Below are 17,929 nucleotides of genomic sequence, written 5' to 3' on the forward strand. Positions count from 1 at the left end.
AAAGCTGCTAGGTATCAGCGGGGATTACAGTGGGATATGTGGAGGGGCTCATACATCCCTGTCCAGAGAGGTAAACCCTATATAACACTTGTACTAGCGAGGTCTGTCTTCGCTGGGGTTAGGCAGTCTCTTCCAGTTCCTAATCACAAGCCCACTTGAGCTGTTAGCAGTTCCTTTAAACAGGGATTTGGTGTGTTTAGGCTGACTGTCCTCCTTGAGAGCAGATGGTTTTTGTTACTGGATAATATTTCAAAGGAAAAGGTTTTCCTCTTTTTCTGTAATGCCCCCTCTGGTGCTGGTTTATCGAGCTGGGAGATGCTGGCACGGGGAATGGCATGGGTGCAGAAGCCTGCCCGTCCCTGGGCTGGAGCTAGTTTGGTTCATCAGTCACTGCGTTGGATATTGGGTCTCAACACTCCTAGAGTCTGTTTTGGAGCTTGCTAAAAACTACTTAAAACCATGTGGGGAGAAGCCAAGTCACCTCCTTTCCCTGTGACTGATAACATCCACTTCTGGGGTGCTCCCGACTTTGGGGTCCTTCCCTGCAGCATGGAGGCAGCAAGACCCTGCAGCTGCTCCTCCAGCCTCTCCTCCTTGCCCTGCCTTCTCCCAGCCTTTCAATCAATCTCCTTTTCTTGGCAGCCCAATGACCCAGTGACGAACATATGCCAGGCAGCAGACAAACAGCTCTTCACCCTGGTGGAGTGGGCCAAGAGGATCCCCCACTTCTCCGAGCTGCCCCTGGACGACCAGGTCATCTTGCTCAGAGCAGGTGAGTGGGAACCGTCCCCGCGCGGGGCCGTAGGAGTGCTACATCTCAACGGTGACAGGTATTACGCTTAGATTCAAGTCCTGGCAATTTGAAAGCCTTTAACTGATTCTGAGTAATAGCCTCTGATAATTCAATTGCTAAATAGGATTTTAAAAAGCCCCAAGGGACGTGTTGCTGAATGTGATCCAAAATGTTGCACCAGCTGCCAATCAGCTGAAAAATGGCCCGGCTTCATCTCTGATGAGCGAGGTGCTTGGAGGTGGGCGCTGGGTGATTTAAACCAAGGGAGCTACGCGCTGCCTTTCTCCCAGGCTGAGACTTGAAAGACCAAGTAGGCTTGGGACTCCACGAAGTTTCATCAAACTAAAATGTTTGATCATAATTAAAACCAGAAAGGGGAGAAAAATATATCAACCTCCTTCTCCCACCCACCAAGATGAAAATAAAATTCTCCGGGCTTATTTAAATTTCCTTGTGAGGCAGGGGGTCTGCAAGAACGGAGGCTTTGGGAGGTGAAAAGCGGTTAACTGTAAAAGGGTCTTCTCCCATCACATAAATTCAAGCCCCTACTGCTGGCAGGTTATGCACAAAGACCGAGGAGGGCAAGAAATCAAAAGCAGAGCTCGACAAGGGTGCATTTTAGGCATGAAGCTCTTTGCATAGCTCCAATCATCAGATAAGTGATTAAAAAGGCTTTGGCTTGAGGCAGCGGAGAGTTTTGCTCCCTTAAACAAAGAGGAAGGCAAGTTGTCAGTGGGACAGATGCAGTGGCTTCCAGCAAATGACAAACTCCATGTGAAGGGTGAGACTGGGAGAGGAAATGAGGAGACCTTGACGGCTGGTGGTGGCACCCAGCTCTCTGCTTGGCAATGAGAGACACCGACCTTGGCTACTCGAAGTAGTCAAGGGAATTCAAAAGGGAATGATGGAGGAGTCTGGTGCACAGCAGAGGTGCAGCCTCAGAGCAGGGCGAGCTGGTGAGCTGCCTGGAGTCAACCAGTCTGGCAGCCAAACCCAAGTAAGTCGGGGACTCTGAAGTCCCTGGTAGTTTTAAAAGTTCCTCTTCTTTCCCCAAAATGCACTTTTGTAGGGCCTTCAAGAGGGGACAACCCTGCAGGGTATGTGCTCCTCTCTCTGCACTCTTCTGGCCTCTAGTTAATGGCCTCTGTAGACAAGACACTGCTGATCCACCTTGATGGCAGCGTTCCTGGCTTCTTGCTGTAGAAAGTGTGTGCCCCAAAATAAATGCCCATGAAGTTGGGCAGGAAAGTGCTTTAAAAACCAAGTGCAAAGTATTCGCTTCAACACAAAACGTAGGAACTGCCAGAACTCATCCGGTCGAAGGTTGCTTCAGGAGAAGGTATAGGGGCTCCAGAGTAGGAAGATGATGGGATTGGTGTTTCCCCCTTCCCACCACACAAACACTAGCTGTCATTCTGTTTAGTGAGGCCGACTGTAGCCCAAATGCATGAATCTTAAGACTTTCAGCAATTTTTTATTGACTGTCAACCAATGTAACTGCATACGTTGGCCCTACATACAAATACCCCGTCCTTCTTGCAATCTCTGAAATCCTTGACCTCAATGGTTTCTGGACGATTGAGTCACACTGTTTACTGGTGTAGGTTTTCCACTCTTCTTATATTACCGAAAGGAGATTTTTATAGTCACATTTCATCTAATGGTTACAGCAGTATTCTGGGAATGGAGAATTTGGGGGTTTTATTCTTGCTGCAGACTTGGCCAAGTCCCATGCCCTCCCTGGATGGCTCCTGCTAGCCCCTTGGTGAAGGTGCTCCTCTGACTTTTCTGTGGGTGTGAGTATTGCCAGAGCTGGCTCAGGGCCCTCTCTGGAAAATACAAAAAGTGTATTTTTGAAGAGGGTCTCTAGAGCCTCTTGTGAGCGTGGATGAGCAGGGGAAGCATCTCTATAGAAGTCTTTGAGGGCTTTCTGCAAATATCACAGGGAAGAACTGGATTCAGACAAAAAGCTGCCTTTTTCATTTGTGAAATGGAAGCAAAACCCACACCACAGTTCAAGATTTTCCTTTCTCTTTAGAAGAAGGCTAATGAAAGCTGAACTGGAGATTTTCTGACCTGATGTTCTCTGCTTTGTGCTGGTGCTTGTTATGACCAACTCCGAGCTGGCATCCTGGAGGGGCCACTCCATGGGGCAGGAGGAGAGGGGGCTGCAGACCCCATCACATCCCAGATTTCATGGTGGCTCTAACCCCACAGCCGTGAGGTGGGCTGAGCACCTGGAGCGGCTCCGATGGGCTCCCCGCACCAAGCATCTCTGTCGGGGCCTCAGATAACCCCCCCCAAGTCTTTTAACCAGTGGCTCTATCTATTATTGAGTGGGGCGAGCGGCCTGCTGAGAACAGCTGCCCATGAAATATTTAAGTATTAAAATTTAGCTAAGAGTGTTCAGTCATGCATCCTTGGAGGCAAAATTAAGCGGAGCACGCATCTTTGGAGGAGCGGTGCCGGATGGGCCAGCAGTAGCTTTCCTCTAATCCTGAATGTTTAAAAATCTCCCCTCTCTGAGCTTTTTTGGAGGAGAAGGAAACCCAACTTTTAAAGCCTGTTTTCCCTGGGTTTTCTTGTTTCCAAGCTTGCAGTGGCTGAGACAGGAATAAGCTGACGTTTTCTCTGCATCGAGGCCAGCCTGGCAAAGGATGCTGAGCACGACATCTCTGCAGCTGCAGTTCATTTTGTAGGGCTGGTGGGGAGACTTGGTAGCGAGATGGATTGACATGAGGGTCACTGCGCTGCCGGGTGCCTTCCCTACCCCCCCGGAGGCTGCGGCCCCCTTGTTTGACGAGAAAGGAGTTGCAAGAGTCAAAGAAATCTGCTCTGCTTCTCCAGAGCTTGGGCTGAAACGCAAAACTCTTTGGGTAGACTTGTTCGATCTCTAACGCAGATTTGCTGCCTGTGGTTATACCCGATTTTTCCTGCTTGCCTCTTTATCTTGTCGGCTCTTTGGGGATGCTCTGGTGAAAGCACTGGGTAGAAATAGGTTCCCCATTTCAGCCAAAACATCCCAGCTCTAAATGGGAATAATTCAGCTGAAGGATGCTGATTAATCCAGCGCTTCTTAGCTGGAATAAGCCCAGCACAGATGTTGGCAGCACCCCGCAGCCTCGCCCCTTTCACGTATTCCTGGCGAGCCAGAGGCTGGATTCGGCAGCGCTGGAGCCACGGCAGAGGGTGTTGGGTCATGGCCGAGAGTCAGGGCAGGGTTGTGAAAGCTGGTGTCGCGGAGGGACGTTGTGAACCAGCTCTGGTTTCTGTTGGTTGGAGCTGCGTGGAGGGGGCTGCGGGTGGAGTTGCTGTGGGTCTGCATGTGATGGCTGGTGGGAGGCACCCACGGTACCTTTCCGTGGGTCTGGCTCCGGGAGGTCCTCTTCGGCCACAGAGCACGGTTCCTGCAGGCTCCTGGGGCAGCCCCACGTCTTTTCTTCGGTCCTCCTTGGGTTTCGTAGTGTTGCAATCCCTCTGCAAGTGCCAGGCCTCGCCCAGTAAATAGCCAAAAAAATGTTCCTGTGATTGGGGTGGAAACATCCTGTGGCCACTTAGGAAAGAGTGAACTTTATTCCTTGTCAACATTTCTAATGGCACAACCCATCTCTGCAACAGTAGGTAAATACAGCACCGGTGGACCTTGTATTTATTCCAGTCAGCGAGAAAAGACATGTTTCTGTGGCAGGAGAGGAGGTGAAGGATGTTGTTGCATTGCTTTTCCAGCCCGGGGGAAAAAAAATAAAATCAAATATCCTGCCATTTCTGGACCCTGCCAAGCAGCTGTGCTCTGGGCATCAGAACATTTTCAGGCCGGGTAAATCACCCACGTGATGAGCGTGAGTCTCCCCAGGGTTGCAGAAGACCCATCTTGTCTCATTGAAGATGCCTCTCCTGGTTCAAAGTCACCGAAATGTCCACCCTTCAAAACTTTACAGTATTTCTTGTTGTTATGGGTTTGTTTCGGGCATTCTTGAACTCAGCTGGTAGCAGATTTAAGAATTTGAAGACGTGTTAAGTTAGGAAGGGGATCTGGAAGGTGGGGAGGGAGGTCACATCTCCCTTCCCTTCCCCATTGGTAACTAGCCCAGGCTGCTCCCGTGGTGTCCGGGCTCACAGGATGTGTTTCCTATCTCCTGAAGTAGCACGTCCAGTAACTAATGAGACAAAAGCTGATTTCCAAGCCGCTATGGAAAGCTGTTAGTGGGGCAGTCATGGACGTGGGACGTCCCTGTACAGCGGCAGGCGAGAGGAGAGGCAATCCCTTCCAGTATTTATATGGCAGAAGCAACAAACCTGCAAGCAAGAGTTTTCACGGTCCCAATTTACACAGCTGAATAATGGTGAATGAACTTTTGTGCCCCATTATGGCCTGAAAATGAGCCCAATTAGCTGATATAAAGCGTTAATAGGTCTTTAACTGCTCAGAGGCAGGGAGTATAAGGTCAGAGGGGGAACGCAGGGCCCCACACCCACTTGTAGGCTCACAGGGAGAGGAGCAGGGCAGAGAGCTGTTTGCTCTGGTGCCTGCAAGGTTTATAGAGGAAACTGCTTCCCTTATTAGCGTTGTATTTTTAGTGCATTTGTTCCTTAAGGTTTTTTTCCTTCCCTGACATCCAAGAAAGGATTGGCTCCCCCTTCCCTTCCCATATCCAGCCTCGTTACTCTAGCAAAGGCGGTTCTTGAGCGGTTTCCTCCTCTCTTTGTAGCACTGGGGAGGTGACACTGCTGATTCCCAAACCTGCTGAGGTCCCCGTGGCTCTAACCTGCGGCCTTGGTTGTTTTCTCCTCCCCAGGGTGGAATGAGCTCCTAATCGCCTCCTTCTCCCACCGCTCCATAGCCGTGAAAGACGGGATCCTCTTAGCCACCGGGCTCCACGTGCACCGGAACAGCGCGCACAGTGCTGGCGTCGGGGCCATCTTCGACAGGTGGGCAGAGGGAGGGACGGACGGCGGGGAACACGTCTCAGACCACCTTGCCTAGACATCCCTGTCTCCGTCTCCGCACCACTCTGCCTCCGATCCCCGCCTTGCAACCTGCTTGAGGGGTCGGATGGAGATGCGTTGGCACGTGGGCTCACAGGCGGAGGCGCGTCCATCCCACGGCGTGGATGGAAATGTCATGGTCCTTGCTGCGGGCAATGACATTAAATCCCTCCTCTTAAACCTGCAGAAACCAACAGCCTGAAATAGTCAGGGAGAGGGCTGCCCAGTGCAAATCAAAGCCTCTTTCATGGGGTCCAGATGCCTTCTAATGTTACGAGGAGGCTGCTCCTCTATTTCTTTTCATCTTTAATTGGACCAAGACGTGATTTTATTTTCACAATGAAAAAGCACCAAAAATACCCAGCAGGTTCCACATGCGTATCCCGAGGGCTCTTTAATCTTGTGCTTTGGGAAAGCGTTTTAAAGCCAGACTTGCAGGGTGTTTGACCCACAGTGTGGCTCCAGACGCCGCTTAAATTGTGGCTTATTTCTCTGCCCGAGACTCATCTTGATACAGCTTAGTTGAAACCAAATCACCTTTGCTTCTTTGCTTTGCAAGGAAATTGTTCTTCAGACCTGGGTGACATCATTTGTTTCCTGTGAGGTCATAAGTGCAAGATCATGACTTCACTGCAGGATCTAACAGGAAAAACTGGGCAATCAGTGGAAAATATTTCAAGACCAGCACCTGCAGTAAGAGCAAAGGGAGTAATAAAAATTACTGGCAGAGGAAATTGCTTTTAGATACCTGTTGGGGTTTTTTTTTATATTATTATTTTTTATTTTTAGGCAGCTTTCTCAGGTGCCAAAGCCTCTCAGTGAACGTATGAAGCCAGTTTTTATGGTCCCTGTTGTATCTCACAGGAACTATTGATGTTCCTAATGAGCTATTTTTGATACAGGAGGAAAATGAGGGCATATCCGCAGCTGGTATAAGTGAGCGCTATCCCATGGCTTCATTAACCACGCACTGGAGGACCTCACTCGGGCTCTGACACCTGGGTGTTTTTTCATGTCTTTTTAACGCTGACGCCTGTGATTTCTGTGTCCTTTGCAGAGTACTGACAGAACTCGTGTCAAAAATGCGAGACATGCAGATGGACAAGACAGAGCTAGGCTGCCTGCGAGCCATTGTCCTCTTCAACCCCGGTACATGCCGTTACCTTCTCTCCAGTCCTCTCTTGGCTGATGCTGTGTCCTTTTGGCTCCTTTTCTTGCCTATAAAGCTCCATTGCAAATAACCGAGGGCACCCAACTCCCAAGGACAGGGCAAGAAGGAAGAGAGGCAAGAATGAAAGTCAAATTAAGTGCTGCACGTGCATCTGCCACCCTACAAGCATGTCCTTTGCAGGTCAGGGATGGATCTGGATCCGTGCCCAGGGTTGCTCTCCAGGCCTCCCTTTCCAAGGGGTGTTTTCCCCTTCATAGAGGGCAGCGCGGTTTCACCGTCCGAAATATTCTCCATGCAGGGCCCAGCCTTGGCTGGGACTCGGCTGCAATCATCTGGGGAGATGGCAAATGTTGCTTTTGGAGCCAGCTCCTACTGATGGGCTGAGTTCTCTGCTGAGCTTGAGGGGCTTTGGTTTGATCAAAAAGAAGGTTCTGGTGCTTGAGGCGGTTGTCTCTGAATAGGAGCAAAAATGAATCTAGATATCTATACTTTTGTCTTAAAGGATTAGAGCAAAGTTAGAGCATGGACCTAGACTGGATATTAGGAAATTTTACTTCACTGAAAGGGTTGTCCAGCACTGGAACAGGCTGCCCAGGGAAGTGGTTGAGTCCCCATCCCTGGAGGTATCTAAAAGCCGTTTGGCTGAGGTGCTTAGGGACATGGTGTAGTGGTGGGCTTGGCAGTGTTGGGTTTACGGTTGGACGCGATGATCTTAAAGGTCTTTTCCAACCTATACGATTCTGTGATTCTGTGACCTTGTTGTCCTCTCTTTCCTGATCTCACCATCCAAGGGCTTTTATTAACAGCGTTTCTGGAAGAGCCCTCTGCACAGCCTGCAGAACGTGAAAGGCATGAAATGTGCTCATACAATCACAAGAACTTTATTTTTTGTCTGCAGCTTGCTTAGTTTTACTAAGGAAGCCTCCAGGAGGCTTCACGCTGCTCGCTTCCCCCAGCTGCCCAAGGGAAGAAGAAGGTTCAGTGCCGGGGTTTGTCTCCGGCGTTTCGGTGAGCGAAGCCCTGCTGCAGCAGGAGACAGTCTGCCAGCCTGCAGATACCTGTACAGCTTGTCGGGGGGTTCTCTATTGTAGAGCAGGCCAGTCCAGAGCAGAAGTAGATGGCAGCCGAGGACAGGCCTCCACATCTCCGGCCACCCCTTCCCCTCCCTGCCCTCCCAGGAGCACGGTTTGTGCCCAGGCACGGCTCTTTCTCTGGCCTTTCCCACCGAACCCAGGCCAGAGCATTTCAGCAGGGTTTATTGCTGTTTCTTGGGTTTGTTTTTCTGCTTGACTTCCCCCCTGCCCCCTCCCCGTAATCACCAGTAATTTATTGTCTGTAATTTGGGATTGGCCGTATATGGTAAAAGAAGGGGAATCTGGAGAGGTTCCCGTGGTGCATGTGCTTGGGGATATCGATTGCTCGACTGTCCCTTTCACCCTACTAAAAACAGATCCTCGCTGTGTCGCGGGGGACCTGCCAGAGCAGGGGCTTTTCGTTTAGCCCTGCCACAGTGCTTCGTGCTGGAGGGAGAAATCCCACGAGCCCAGGACTTGAGGGCGACTTAAACCCTTCTCATGAGGATCTGTGACCACTGGAATGAGCCGAAATGGTTGGGCTCGGGGTATGAGGTGGAGTAAAACAGATCTGGAGTTACAGGGCAAACCTTTCAGGGCTTGAATGCTCTCCGGGAAGTGTTAGGTACTGCCCCAAATTCCTGGGGTTCAGACCCCGCGTCCACACTGTGCCCTGGTCTGGTGGTGCCAGGAGGGGTGGAGGGGGCTGGGGGGGGTGCACGGGGGGGGTCCTTGCCTGCCCAGAAAGCCTGGAGGTTTTTGGCTGATGGTTCTTTCGTTGCCTTTCAGACTCGAAAGGTCTCTCCAACCCGGCTGAAGTGGAGGCATTACGGGAGAAGGTGTACGCGTCGCTAGAGGCATACTGCAAACACAAATACCCCGACCAGCCCGGGAGGTGAGTCGCTGGCTGTGCCCTGTCCTCCTGCAGCCTCACACCCCTGCAGAGCCCCATGCAATGGGTGCTGCAGCCAGTGCAAAGGGTGCCGCAGCCCCGGGCAGGGTCCGAGTGCTGTCCTCGGGGTCACTGCACCTGCAGCGTGCGGGTGCTGAGCCCCTTCCATTTAGTACTCTCCGCCCCTACGTCTTCTGGGAGCGAACAGTTCCCTGCAGAGAAAACCACTCATTTCTACCTGCTTCAGCTGTGAACATCCTTAGAAAATCCCTCTGTGAAGTGCAGAGAGGTCTTTATTCCCGTGCCAGTAAATGCAATGCAACCAGGACAAGGTCGGGCAGTAACGGCGGTGCCGAGACCTGAGGAGCCCCTGCTCCTGTGGCCGCAGCAGTGGGATGAGCACATGGGGGAAGGGGTATCATTTCCCTTTTGGCAACCACAGAGAGCAAACCACAGCGAAAATAAGACACACACGGAGTTAATTTTTGGTGGCAGATGAGCATCATTGCTGGGAAGTGAAAGCCTCAATTGATGCTCTTTTCTCCCCTCCCTGCCTCCCCCAATCCAGCTGGGAATGGGAGGGGGAATTAGGAATGCTTTCCTGGACCGCTCCGGAGCTGAGTGGGCGCATTTTCCCAGTTACAGCCTGAAGCTGGCAACTGCCAGTTAAGTTACTGACAGTCATTTGAGAAACCAAGCAAAGCACTGGAAACTGCTGCTGGTGTGTATCGCTGCTGAGGCGTGAATATTGGGAAAAACAGCCCAAACGACTGGGATTTGCATCTCACCTGCATTCCTGGTCTTGCATGTCTGGATGGTTAAAAAAAATAAAGGATGCTCTTACAGCAATGAATGCAGCAGCCAGATCACAGCCTCAGAAGTAATATTGGACTTATTTTTCCCCCCTCTGGGTACCAATGTGTTGGCAGATGGAAAAAGACACATTGTACAGGGGCTTCTTGGACGTTCATGGTTGGCTTGTGGCAGGGAGAGTTAGGATGAAGGTACCGTTGGGTGTGTTTGACTTTGCGGTGAGGAGGGGAAGTGGGGGATGAGCGCGGTGCACAGAGCAGGGGTGGTTACCTCTCCTCCCCCGGGTAGTTTGCATGGACTCAAGCTGACTCTCAAGCCGACTCCTCTTCCAAAAAGTGTTATTAAATTGCAGTTCCTAAGCAAATCCAGAAGCAGACCCTGGACTTTGGCTGTTCTGGTGTTTCAGAAGAGCTCTGCTCCCCTTGGGGCTCACAACGAGCAGCCAGCCGTACCTGGCGCAAGGAGAGCTGTGCTGGGAATCGTGGCCAGCAGCTCTCCTGGATTATTCCCCCGGTGGGATGAACTCTTTGCTTTGCACAGGCGTCCAGTGTCCGCGGCGGAGTTGTGCTGCCCTCGTACGTCATTGCTCGCTGCCGCAGGCTTGGGTGGGGCTGGGCAGGGAGGTGGCATGGGGACAGCCCTGCTCTTCAGCGGCCAAACCGCCACGAAGCCGCTGTGCATGACGGAGCAAAGTCGCTGAGCCACCAGTCAAAATCGGTTCCCCAGGGCTCTACCTCAACAATCAGCGATGTGTAAGGGAGCATTTTAGGTCCGGTACCTGCACCAGGGGCTCTGGAGTTTGATCTCTCACTGGCTTCAAATGACCTTGGGCTGGGGACCTCCTTGTGTGATCCTCACACCCTTCTTTGGTGACCTTAAAGGTTTTTGCACCCTTAGGGCTGTCCTGAGAGCCATGAGTGGGCATTGCAGACCTTACTGCATGTCTTGTACGGTGCAGGGCAACGGTGGAAGAAGCCGAGGCGGCTCGGGAGGGTTAACTCATGGGCTGCAAGTCCAGAGTTGCACAAGAGCTAAACAAAGCTCTCAGGAGCTCTCTCCATCCTCCTGGTCTCATGGCACAATGTGATCACCATCTGGGGCTGGAAACAAGTTCTTCCTGTGGTTGAGCAAACGCCTGGTCGAGCCCATGGCGGGCCCCCTCCCCTGCTCCACGCTGCAGCGAGCGCTTGGCTTCCCCACCGCTTCAGATGCTCTTTGGTGCATGACTTCAGCCTAGTCCCTGGCCGTGGAGGGCCTGCGAGCACCATGTAAACACCGAAAGGGAACTTCTCTGCAGCAGCGAGTCGGAGGGAGGCATTCCTAGGAAAAACCCAGCTGTGCTCCCTCCGCGCCAGCCCCTGCTCCTCCGCAGGGAGGGCACGGTGCGTACGTGACACCGAGCAGCCGTGGGGAATCGGGGCTGTTTTCTCCCCTCCTGGCCGCGGCCCTGGCACGCTGTGCTGCAGGCTGGTTATCTCACAGTTAAACGTATCCGAGGGCTAGAGCCATCATCTGGTTTGGTTTAAAGTGAAACTTCCTGAATGGGATGGTAGGACTGATTTGTTTTTCCTGGCTCTGCTCCCACCGTTCTCGCCAGCTCAGCAAAAAAAAAAAAAAAATAGGGAGAGAGAAGTGTGCATGCATGTATAATATCAGTATGTTTATGCATGTCTCTCTATGTGTGTGTTTTCTAGAAAGTCCCCTTCTCCTTGGGCTGGTTCCGGCCTTTGCTTATGTTCAAGCCCTGATTATGCAGCAGCAAAACCAAATAAACGTGCTCCTGGCCATTAAAGGGCCTTTTCCCCCTTTTCAGAGCGGGGAGACCACATCCTGCAGCGCCTGGGGTTGCTGCCTGCACCCTCGGGGCGCGGGCAGGCAGGGTGGGGGCACCCCCGGGTGGCACCGCGGGTTGCTCCGAAGCACCCTTGCAAGGAGCTGGCAGCTTTCTCCCGGCTCTGCAGCCTCCTGCTGCCCTCGCAGCCCAACGCACGGCGGCCTTTCCCTGGCATGGCTGGCCGGCCCTCGGGCTCGTCTTCTTTGCCCCGGCCGGCTCCCGCAGCGCTGTCGGCTCTCCCCAGCCCCCCTGGCTCTCCCCTGCCTGGCTGCGCGCCCCTCCTGCCTTGTCAGCTCTTGCCGGCATCCAGGGTGCGACCTGACAAGCATCTCCGCCAGGCAGGCTGGGGAGAAAGGGCTTTTGTTTGGCTGGGGCTCGGCGGAGCCCCGCGCCGGGCAGGGAGAAGGGGAGCACCCCGTGTCCCGGCTGGTTTGCAGTGCTGCTTCCAGCTTTTGCATCAAAGCCCTTGTCTCCTTCCATTGGCTTCACCCCCGGGGCACCTCCAGCCCGGCTGTCAGCCGGGTTTCTGCCGCGCCAGCAGCCCCCGGGGCTCGGCAGCAAGCAGCAGCCTGGGTGATGGTGCCCGGTGCCTGCTGGAAAGGGGCATCGCCGAGCAAAGCGCTGGCTAACGCCGCTCAGCATCTCCTCCGTCCCCTCCCCGGCTGCTTGCCCCTTTCCCCGGCCAAAGATGGAGCTGCTGAAGCTGCTTGCACCGCTGCCTGTGAGAAGGCCAGGCCAGCCCCGTGGTGCCTCCTCCCCATGTGGTGTAGGGACCTTGCGGTGTAGGGACCCCACGAGCATCTCGGGGTGCTCGCTGAACGGTCATGCACGTGCGTGACACAGATGGATGAAGCCAGCGGTGCACCCCTGTCCAGGGACGGCCTTGCATTTCTTATTTTACTCTTCCAGCTCAGCTATCAGCACGTGTTTGTTGTGAATATCCACCTTGGCTGCCTGATCTTCAAGGCTGGGGACATAATTAATGATTTCTCTGCACAGCTCTGGGTGTAGCCCTGTAACTTCGGTAGCAAAAGAGGTTGTGTCTGACTCCCAGCCCTTCTGAGCAGGAACAACCACAGAAGCTTTGGGGGTCAGGGCAGAAACGGGGCTGCCGGTGGGATGTCTGACCATGTTGTGTCTCCTGCCCCCAGGTTCGCAAAGCTCTTGCTCCGTCTCCCAGCCCTCCGGTCCATTGGCCTGAAATGCCTGGAGCACCTTTTCTTTTTCAAGCTAATAGGCGACACACCAATCGACACCTTCTTGATGGAAATGCTGGAAGCGCCCCATCAAATGACTTAGAGAACTGCTGCTGGGTCAGTCCCTCGCCCGGCCGGGGTCTCGCGGGGCCCCTTCCTCTGCTTTCCTCTGCCACCGCCCCAGCCCGTCCCTCCCTCCTCTCCCCAGCGCTGGAGGCACCGTCTGATCCGGGGTGACCCCCTGCCGTCCTCGCCTCCTCGTCGCCTTCACCCTTGTCCGTTTGCTGTCACTGCTGCATCTCAAGACCTGCTCGCTGGTTCCCTGCGCTAGATGTAGAGAAGTGGGAGCGGAAAGAGCTTGCCACCCGCCGCCCCGGCTCGCACCCCTGCCCCCGCTGTGCCATGAGTTTCGGGGTGAGCTGCCGGCTGGGCTTGGCGTCACCCCATGTGCGTGCCGCGGCCGGCGGTGCTTCCCCCGGGGCAGGAGCGGGGATGGGGACAGTCCCAGCCCTTGGGGCAGCGGGGTTTGGACAAGCCGAGGGGAGTGGTTGAACTCACCGGATTGCAGCTGGCTATTTTCAGAGGATGGAGTTTTTGAAAAAGAGAAGAGAAAAAAAAAAAAGAAAAAAAAAAAGAATTCTATTTTTGGTTTCTAACTATTATTAGTAGTCTCGGTAGTTACTTCGCAGAGGGAGAGGCAGGCTGGAGAGGCGGCCCGGCCCGTGCCCCGCAAATGAGTCACCCGTGGTTGCACAGAGCCTTCTCCTTTCAATTAAAAGCAGAGGATTTGGGCTTGAGCTGAATTCCCCCCAAATAATGAGGCAACTGGTGGCACAGGGAGCCAGGGCACCCTCTTACCCTCTGTGCAGAGGGTCCTGCGGGCAGCAGCACCTGGAAAATCCCCTTTTGCCGTCCCAGAGGGCAGCCGGGCATCGCTGCTCTCCCCAAAGATGCCTCTGTGCTTGGTGTGGAGCTGCCCACGCGGACACGAGCCGGCTGGAGCACTTGCTTTAAGGCTGCCAGGGACTCGACATGGGCCTTCCCCAGCTCGCGGGGTCTTGCTGGGACCCCTGCCCTCAGCACTGCACCCAGCATCCCGGCACAGCCCCGCTCGCGAGGCTCGGTCCTGCCAGACCCACGCTTTATTTCAAGGGCTGTTGCATTGGCGCAGGAGGAGCTGGCGTGTCAGCAACGGCTCCTTCTTGGTTTTTTGGTCCAGGTCTGGTTCAGTGAGGCTGGAGGGGCATTTCCAGCTGATGGGGTGGGCTTGGCAAAACACCCCTTCCGTGCCCGCATTGCGGGTACGCAGCAGCCCCGGGTACCGGCAGGCATTTCCCCTGGGCCAGCAGCGCCCGAGCCCTCGCCTCGCACGGGGGTTTCGGCTCGCCCAGGAGGCTGCTCCTGTTGATTCAGCAGCTGCAGTGCAAAACCCTGCAAGGCAACAATTAGTGGGAGTGCTTGGCCAGGCCGGTAATTGTGGCTGTTAATTAGTGGTGAAGCAAGAACAGGGCTCCCCCTTCCCTGAATCTCTCCCGTTGGGCAGGGACGCGGGGGCTGAGAGGTCCCGGCTGGGTGGGGGACATGGCAGCAGCCCCTGCCCGTGTGGGCAGCGTGCCCATCCCCGGCCTGGCCGGGATGCCAAGAGCACTTTAGCTTTTGCACAGTCCTTTCCTTGAATCTTTGCGTGGCAGCAAGGAGATGGACAGGTTTTTGGGGATTAGGGACACGGTCCCAGGAACGTACCCACATCCCACAGGGCAGGATCCCCCAGCCGGGGAGCGTTTCCCCTTCACGTCCCCATTGCACCTTCATCAGGTGTCTCCAGAGCCCCACTGAAAAAAAGAGAGGGGGAAAAAAAAAAAGCAGAGCAAGCGGCGAGGGGTGTTGGGGAGGGTTTTTCCCCCCTTGGCAGGACGGACTATCCCGAACACGCCGTGGGACGGGTGCTCGGAGCCAAGAACGAGGTGCCTGCGGTTGGCCTCAGGCCAAGGGCTTCCCCACCACTTCCACGTCTTCTGTGCTTTAAAACAACAAAGCGTTAGGTCCCCAAGGTATTTCTTTCTCTTCTTTCTCCCTGTGGGTTGTAGCTGGCTCTTCAAACATCTCCTTTGTGCCTGGAGGGGGATGGAGCAGTGCCCACCAGCTCCCACCTCTGTTTTTGAGGGGACACAGTTGTCACCCGCCTGTTGTCACCCCGCCTGGCAGCTCAAGTCCCCGGCTCCATCCCCTGCAGTTAACCAGGCCATCTCATTGCTAAATAAATACTCAGGATTTCAGGTCATAACTTTCCCTTAGGCTGGCCTGAAGTGGCAAATCCACAGAGGCAGGGAAAGTGTTTTGGCTGTGTTTCTCCAGCAGCCTGCATGCTGCCGAAAATATTATTAAACAGCTTCACCCTGCGAGAATTGCCAAGAAAACTAGGCAAGAGAAATGAAATATGTAAAGGGTGCCAGTAAACACGAGCAGGCTGTTCCTTGCCAGCGTAAGGCTGGCACAGCCCCGGGAGGGCTTGCAGGGAGGTGTTAGCTCCCAGCCAGCCGCGCGGAGCTCAGCCCCGAGCCAAACCAGTCCCCGGCAGCCCCCAGCCCCGCTCTTCCCGGCAGAAAGGAGCCGGAGCTCGCTTGCCGGAGAGGATGAGGGTGCTTTGTGAAAGAGTGGGTGGATATTGCACTAGAATAAACCCGCTGTCCTTCTCCGTTGGGTGGAACCACTTTTTTCCTGATTGATGTCTTGGAAGGGGCTGTTTGGTGCGGGGTGGTGAGCTGTGGTGGCTTGCAAGGCTGCGGTGTGGCCGGCTGCAGCCCTGGGCACCGCTGGGCTGCAGAGTGGGAGCTGCCGTGCCATGGCATGCCCTGCTATGCCGTCCTGTGCCATGCCATGCCATGCCATCCCGTGCCACGCCATGCCATGCCATGCCATCCCAGTTAGCGTTTGACCTGATAAAACGCCCCGAGCAAGGGGATGTCCTCAGCGAGTACTGTGGCGCAAAGGGGAAGGCTCTGCGGTCAGGGGCTCTCAGTCAGGACGTGTGTCTCCGTGCCTCAGTTTCCCTGCTGGAGCAGCGCACGGTCTCAATTCGTGCCCCTGGTTGAGGAGGGTTTTGGGGAGAGGCTGAGCGTCGTCCTGGGCTTTCTGTTTTCGGCAGGTGTCGAGGGAGCCCCCGCGTTGCTGTAACTCAGCGTGACTCTCTTGCTTCCAGTAGAGCTCTGTGGTTTCCCCCAGCAGCCACACCGGGCAGTTTGGGTCGCCAGCAGGTCCTGAACACGGGTGATCAACCCCCCCGAGCCCGGACCCCAGCCCACCCCAGCGCCTTCCCTCCAGTATCACCAGCCCAGCCCTCCCCATCAGAAGGAAAAGCTTTTGTGCATCCGGTAACATCTGCCACAGCAGCCTTAAAGCAACGTGCTTTTGCATGAGTTTGAGTCTTTCATTTGTATTCTTTTTCACTTTTGGCTTCCCCCCCCCCCCTCCATCATAATAATTATAAATATACTACATGCTTGTTTGAAGAGGTGATACATGGGTAAAAGAAAAAAAAAGGCACATTATTCACTAGAGAGGTAGGACTTTCATTTAACCAGATCTTAATACTCTTGCAAAACTCTGGTTTGATTAGGGTGATCTATTTTTTAATTTTTTTTTTTTTAAATTCCTTTTTGTTGGTGGGACAATCTTTAATTTTCTAAAGATAGCACAAACATCAGCTTTTCAGCCACCCACCTGCCAGCCTGGATGTTCCTCGCTGCCTTCTTGCGTGTGCGTGTTTCAACCAAGCCCTAACCCAAAGCGAGCCGAATCCAGCCCGCCCGCGGGCCGCCCCGTGAGGATGCCGACGCTTCCTGAGCATCCACCAGCATCGAAGGGGCTGAGCGCCGCTGCCGGGTGCGACCCGAGGAGCGGAGTTACAGGCAAAGGACCTTCGCCTCCCCAGCACCCGCGGGTGTAGGAAGCCCACGCCAACCCTCCGCGCTCACCGGCGGCTTCTCTGCACGTGGGAGCCGGCGGCCGCCCGGTCCTCGCTGCCCCCCCGCCCCGCCGCTGCCCGGGGAGCAGAGCCGCCGCGCTGCTGGGGCTCGGCTCTGGCCAAAACCAGGGTTGAAGATGGCGGGGCCGTGGCTCAAGAGCTGATGCTGTCCCCATCAGTGACGAGCGTGCATGATCTGGTTTAAGTTGATACATATGTGCGTGTGTATACATGTATGTACTGTAGATATATACACTGTATAAATATCCTCACTCACATATACATATATTATAACCGTAGCAATTACAGACTTTTTGTGGTTGTTTTGTTTTAAGTCAATTCTTTTTTCCTATTTTTTTTCTTGCCTTTTTTTTTTTTTTTTTTTTTTTTGCTTCATGTAAGCGAGTACATTGTATCTGAAACCCTTTCCGAATTGGCAGATGCCAAATGTGGATCTTTATTCCTCGAGACAAAGGAAATGCATCTATTTTAAGATGCCTTTTTGTTTTGTTTTTTTTTGTTTGTTTGTTTTGTTTTTCTTCTGAGCAGCAGGTGGTTTTGAGTAAAAATAGCTTTAGCAATTCCCAATACTTAGTGATGGTTGCCTTGGCTATGGGATGCATAGCTAAAAAAATAAAATACATTAAAATTTAGAATGACAAAAAAAAAGAGAAAAGATAAGGAAAATATCTAAAGCATCAATAAAGTTAAAAATCTATTTTTGTACAAATGTAATTTTATCCCTTACATATTCTTGGATATTTTCTTTCTGGATTGTTTTGTTTCTTCTACAGAGATTGTTATAAACTCTCTCTATTTTTCTCTTTCTCTCTCTCTCTCTCTCTGTAAATGTTCAGCCACAGGGACAGGGATCTGGAGAAGAGGGAGAAGCTTTTGACCGTGTTTTAAAGGCTTTATATGAAATCTCTTTTGAAATAATTTTTTTGAATGAACTTTTTATTTTTTCCCCCACTTCCAAAATCTTTTTCGGGGGGGGGGGGGGAGGGGGCGGGCTGGTCTGGGGGTGTCTTTTGTCACGTATATCCGGCGTTCCCGCAGGTCTGTTTTACTGTGAAATCACTACCGTATATTATTATTCACTTAAAAAAAGGAAAAAAAGAAAAAAAAAAAAAGAATTGCTGCTGGAAACGCCAGTATTTTGATGAACAATTGTATTAGAATTGTGAAAAAAAAAAGAAAAGAAAAA

The 17,929-nt window shown here is 53.2% G+C and overlaps 1 protein-coding gene across 4 annotated transcripts in view; it reads left to right on the top strand.

Moving 5' to 3' along the window:
* The window catches only part of RXRA (retinoid X receptor alpha), a 122,171-nt gene extending 104,468 nt beyond the window's left edge, over positions 1-17,703 (top strand). For 2 of the 4 annotated variants that reach the window (XM_075519506.1, XM_075519509.1), the window contains exons 6-10: positions 643-772; positions 5,590-5,722; positions 6,837-6,928; positions 8,813-8,918; positions 12,714-15,451. In XM_075519506.1, the coding sequence (XP_075375621.1) occupies positions 643-772; positions 5,590-5,722; positions 6,837-6,928; positions 8,813-8,918; positions 12,714-12,861 (609 nt within the window). In that variant the 3' untranslated portion in view covers positions 12,862-15,451. Of the gene's footprint in view, positions 1-642; positions 773-5,589; positions 5,723-6,836; positions 6,929-8,812; positions 8,919-12,713; positions 15,452-15,903 lie in introns of those variants that run through there. The other 2 variants (XM_075519508.1, XM_075519507.1) reach the window with 2 other exon arrangements.
* Positions 17,704-17,929: the final 226 nt, after the last annotated feature.

Source organism: Mycteria americana, chromosome 17 (genome assembly GCF_035582795.1).
Source record: "Mycteria americana isolate JAX WOST 10 ecotype Jacksonville Zoo and Gardens chromosome 17, USCA_MyAme_1.0, whole genome shotgun sequence".
Classification (NCBI taxonomy): domain Eukaryota; kingdom Metazoa; phylum Chordata; class Aves; order Ciconiiformes; family Ciconiidae; genus Mycteria; species Mycteria americana.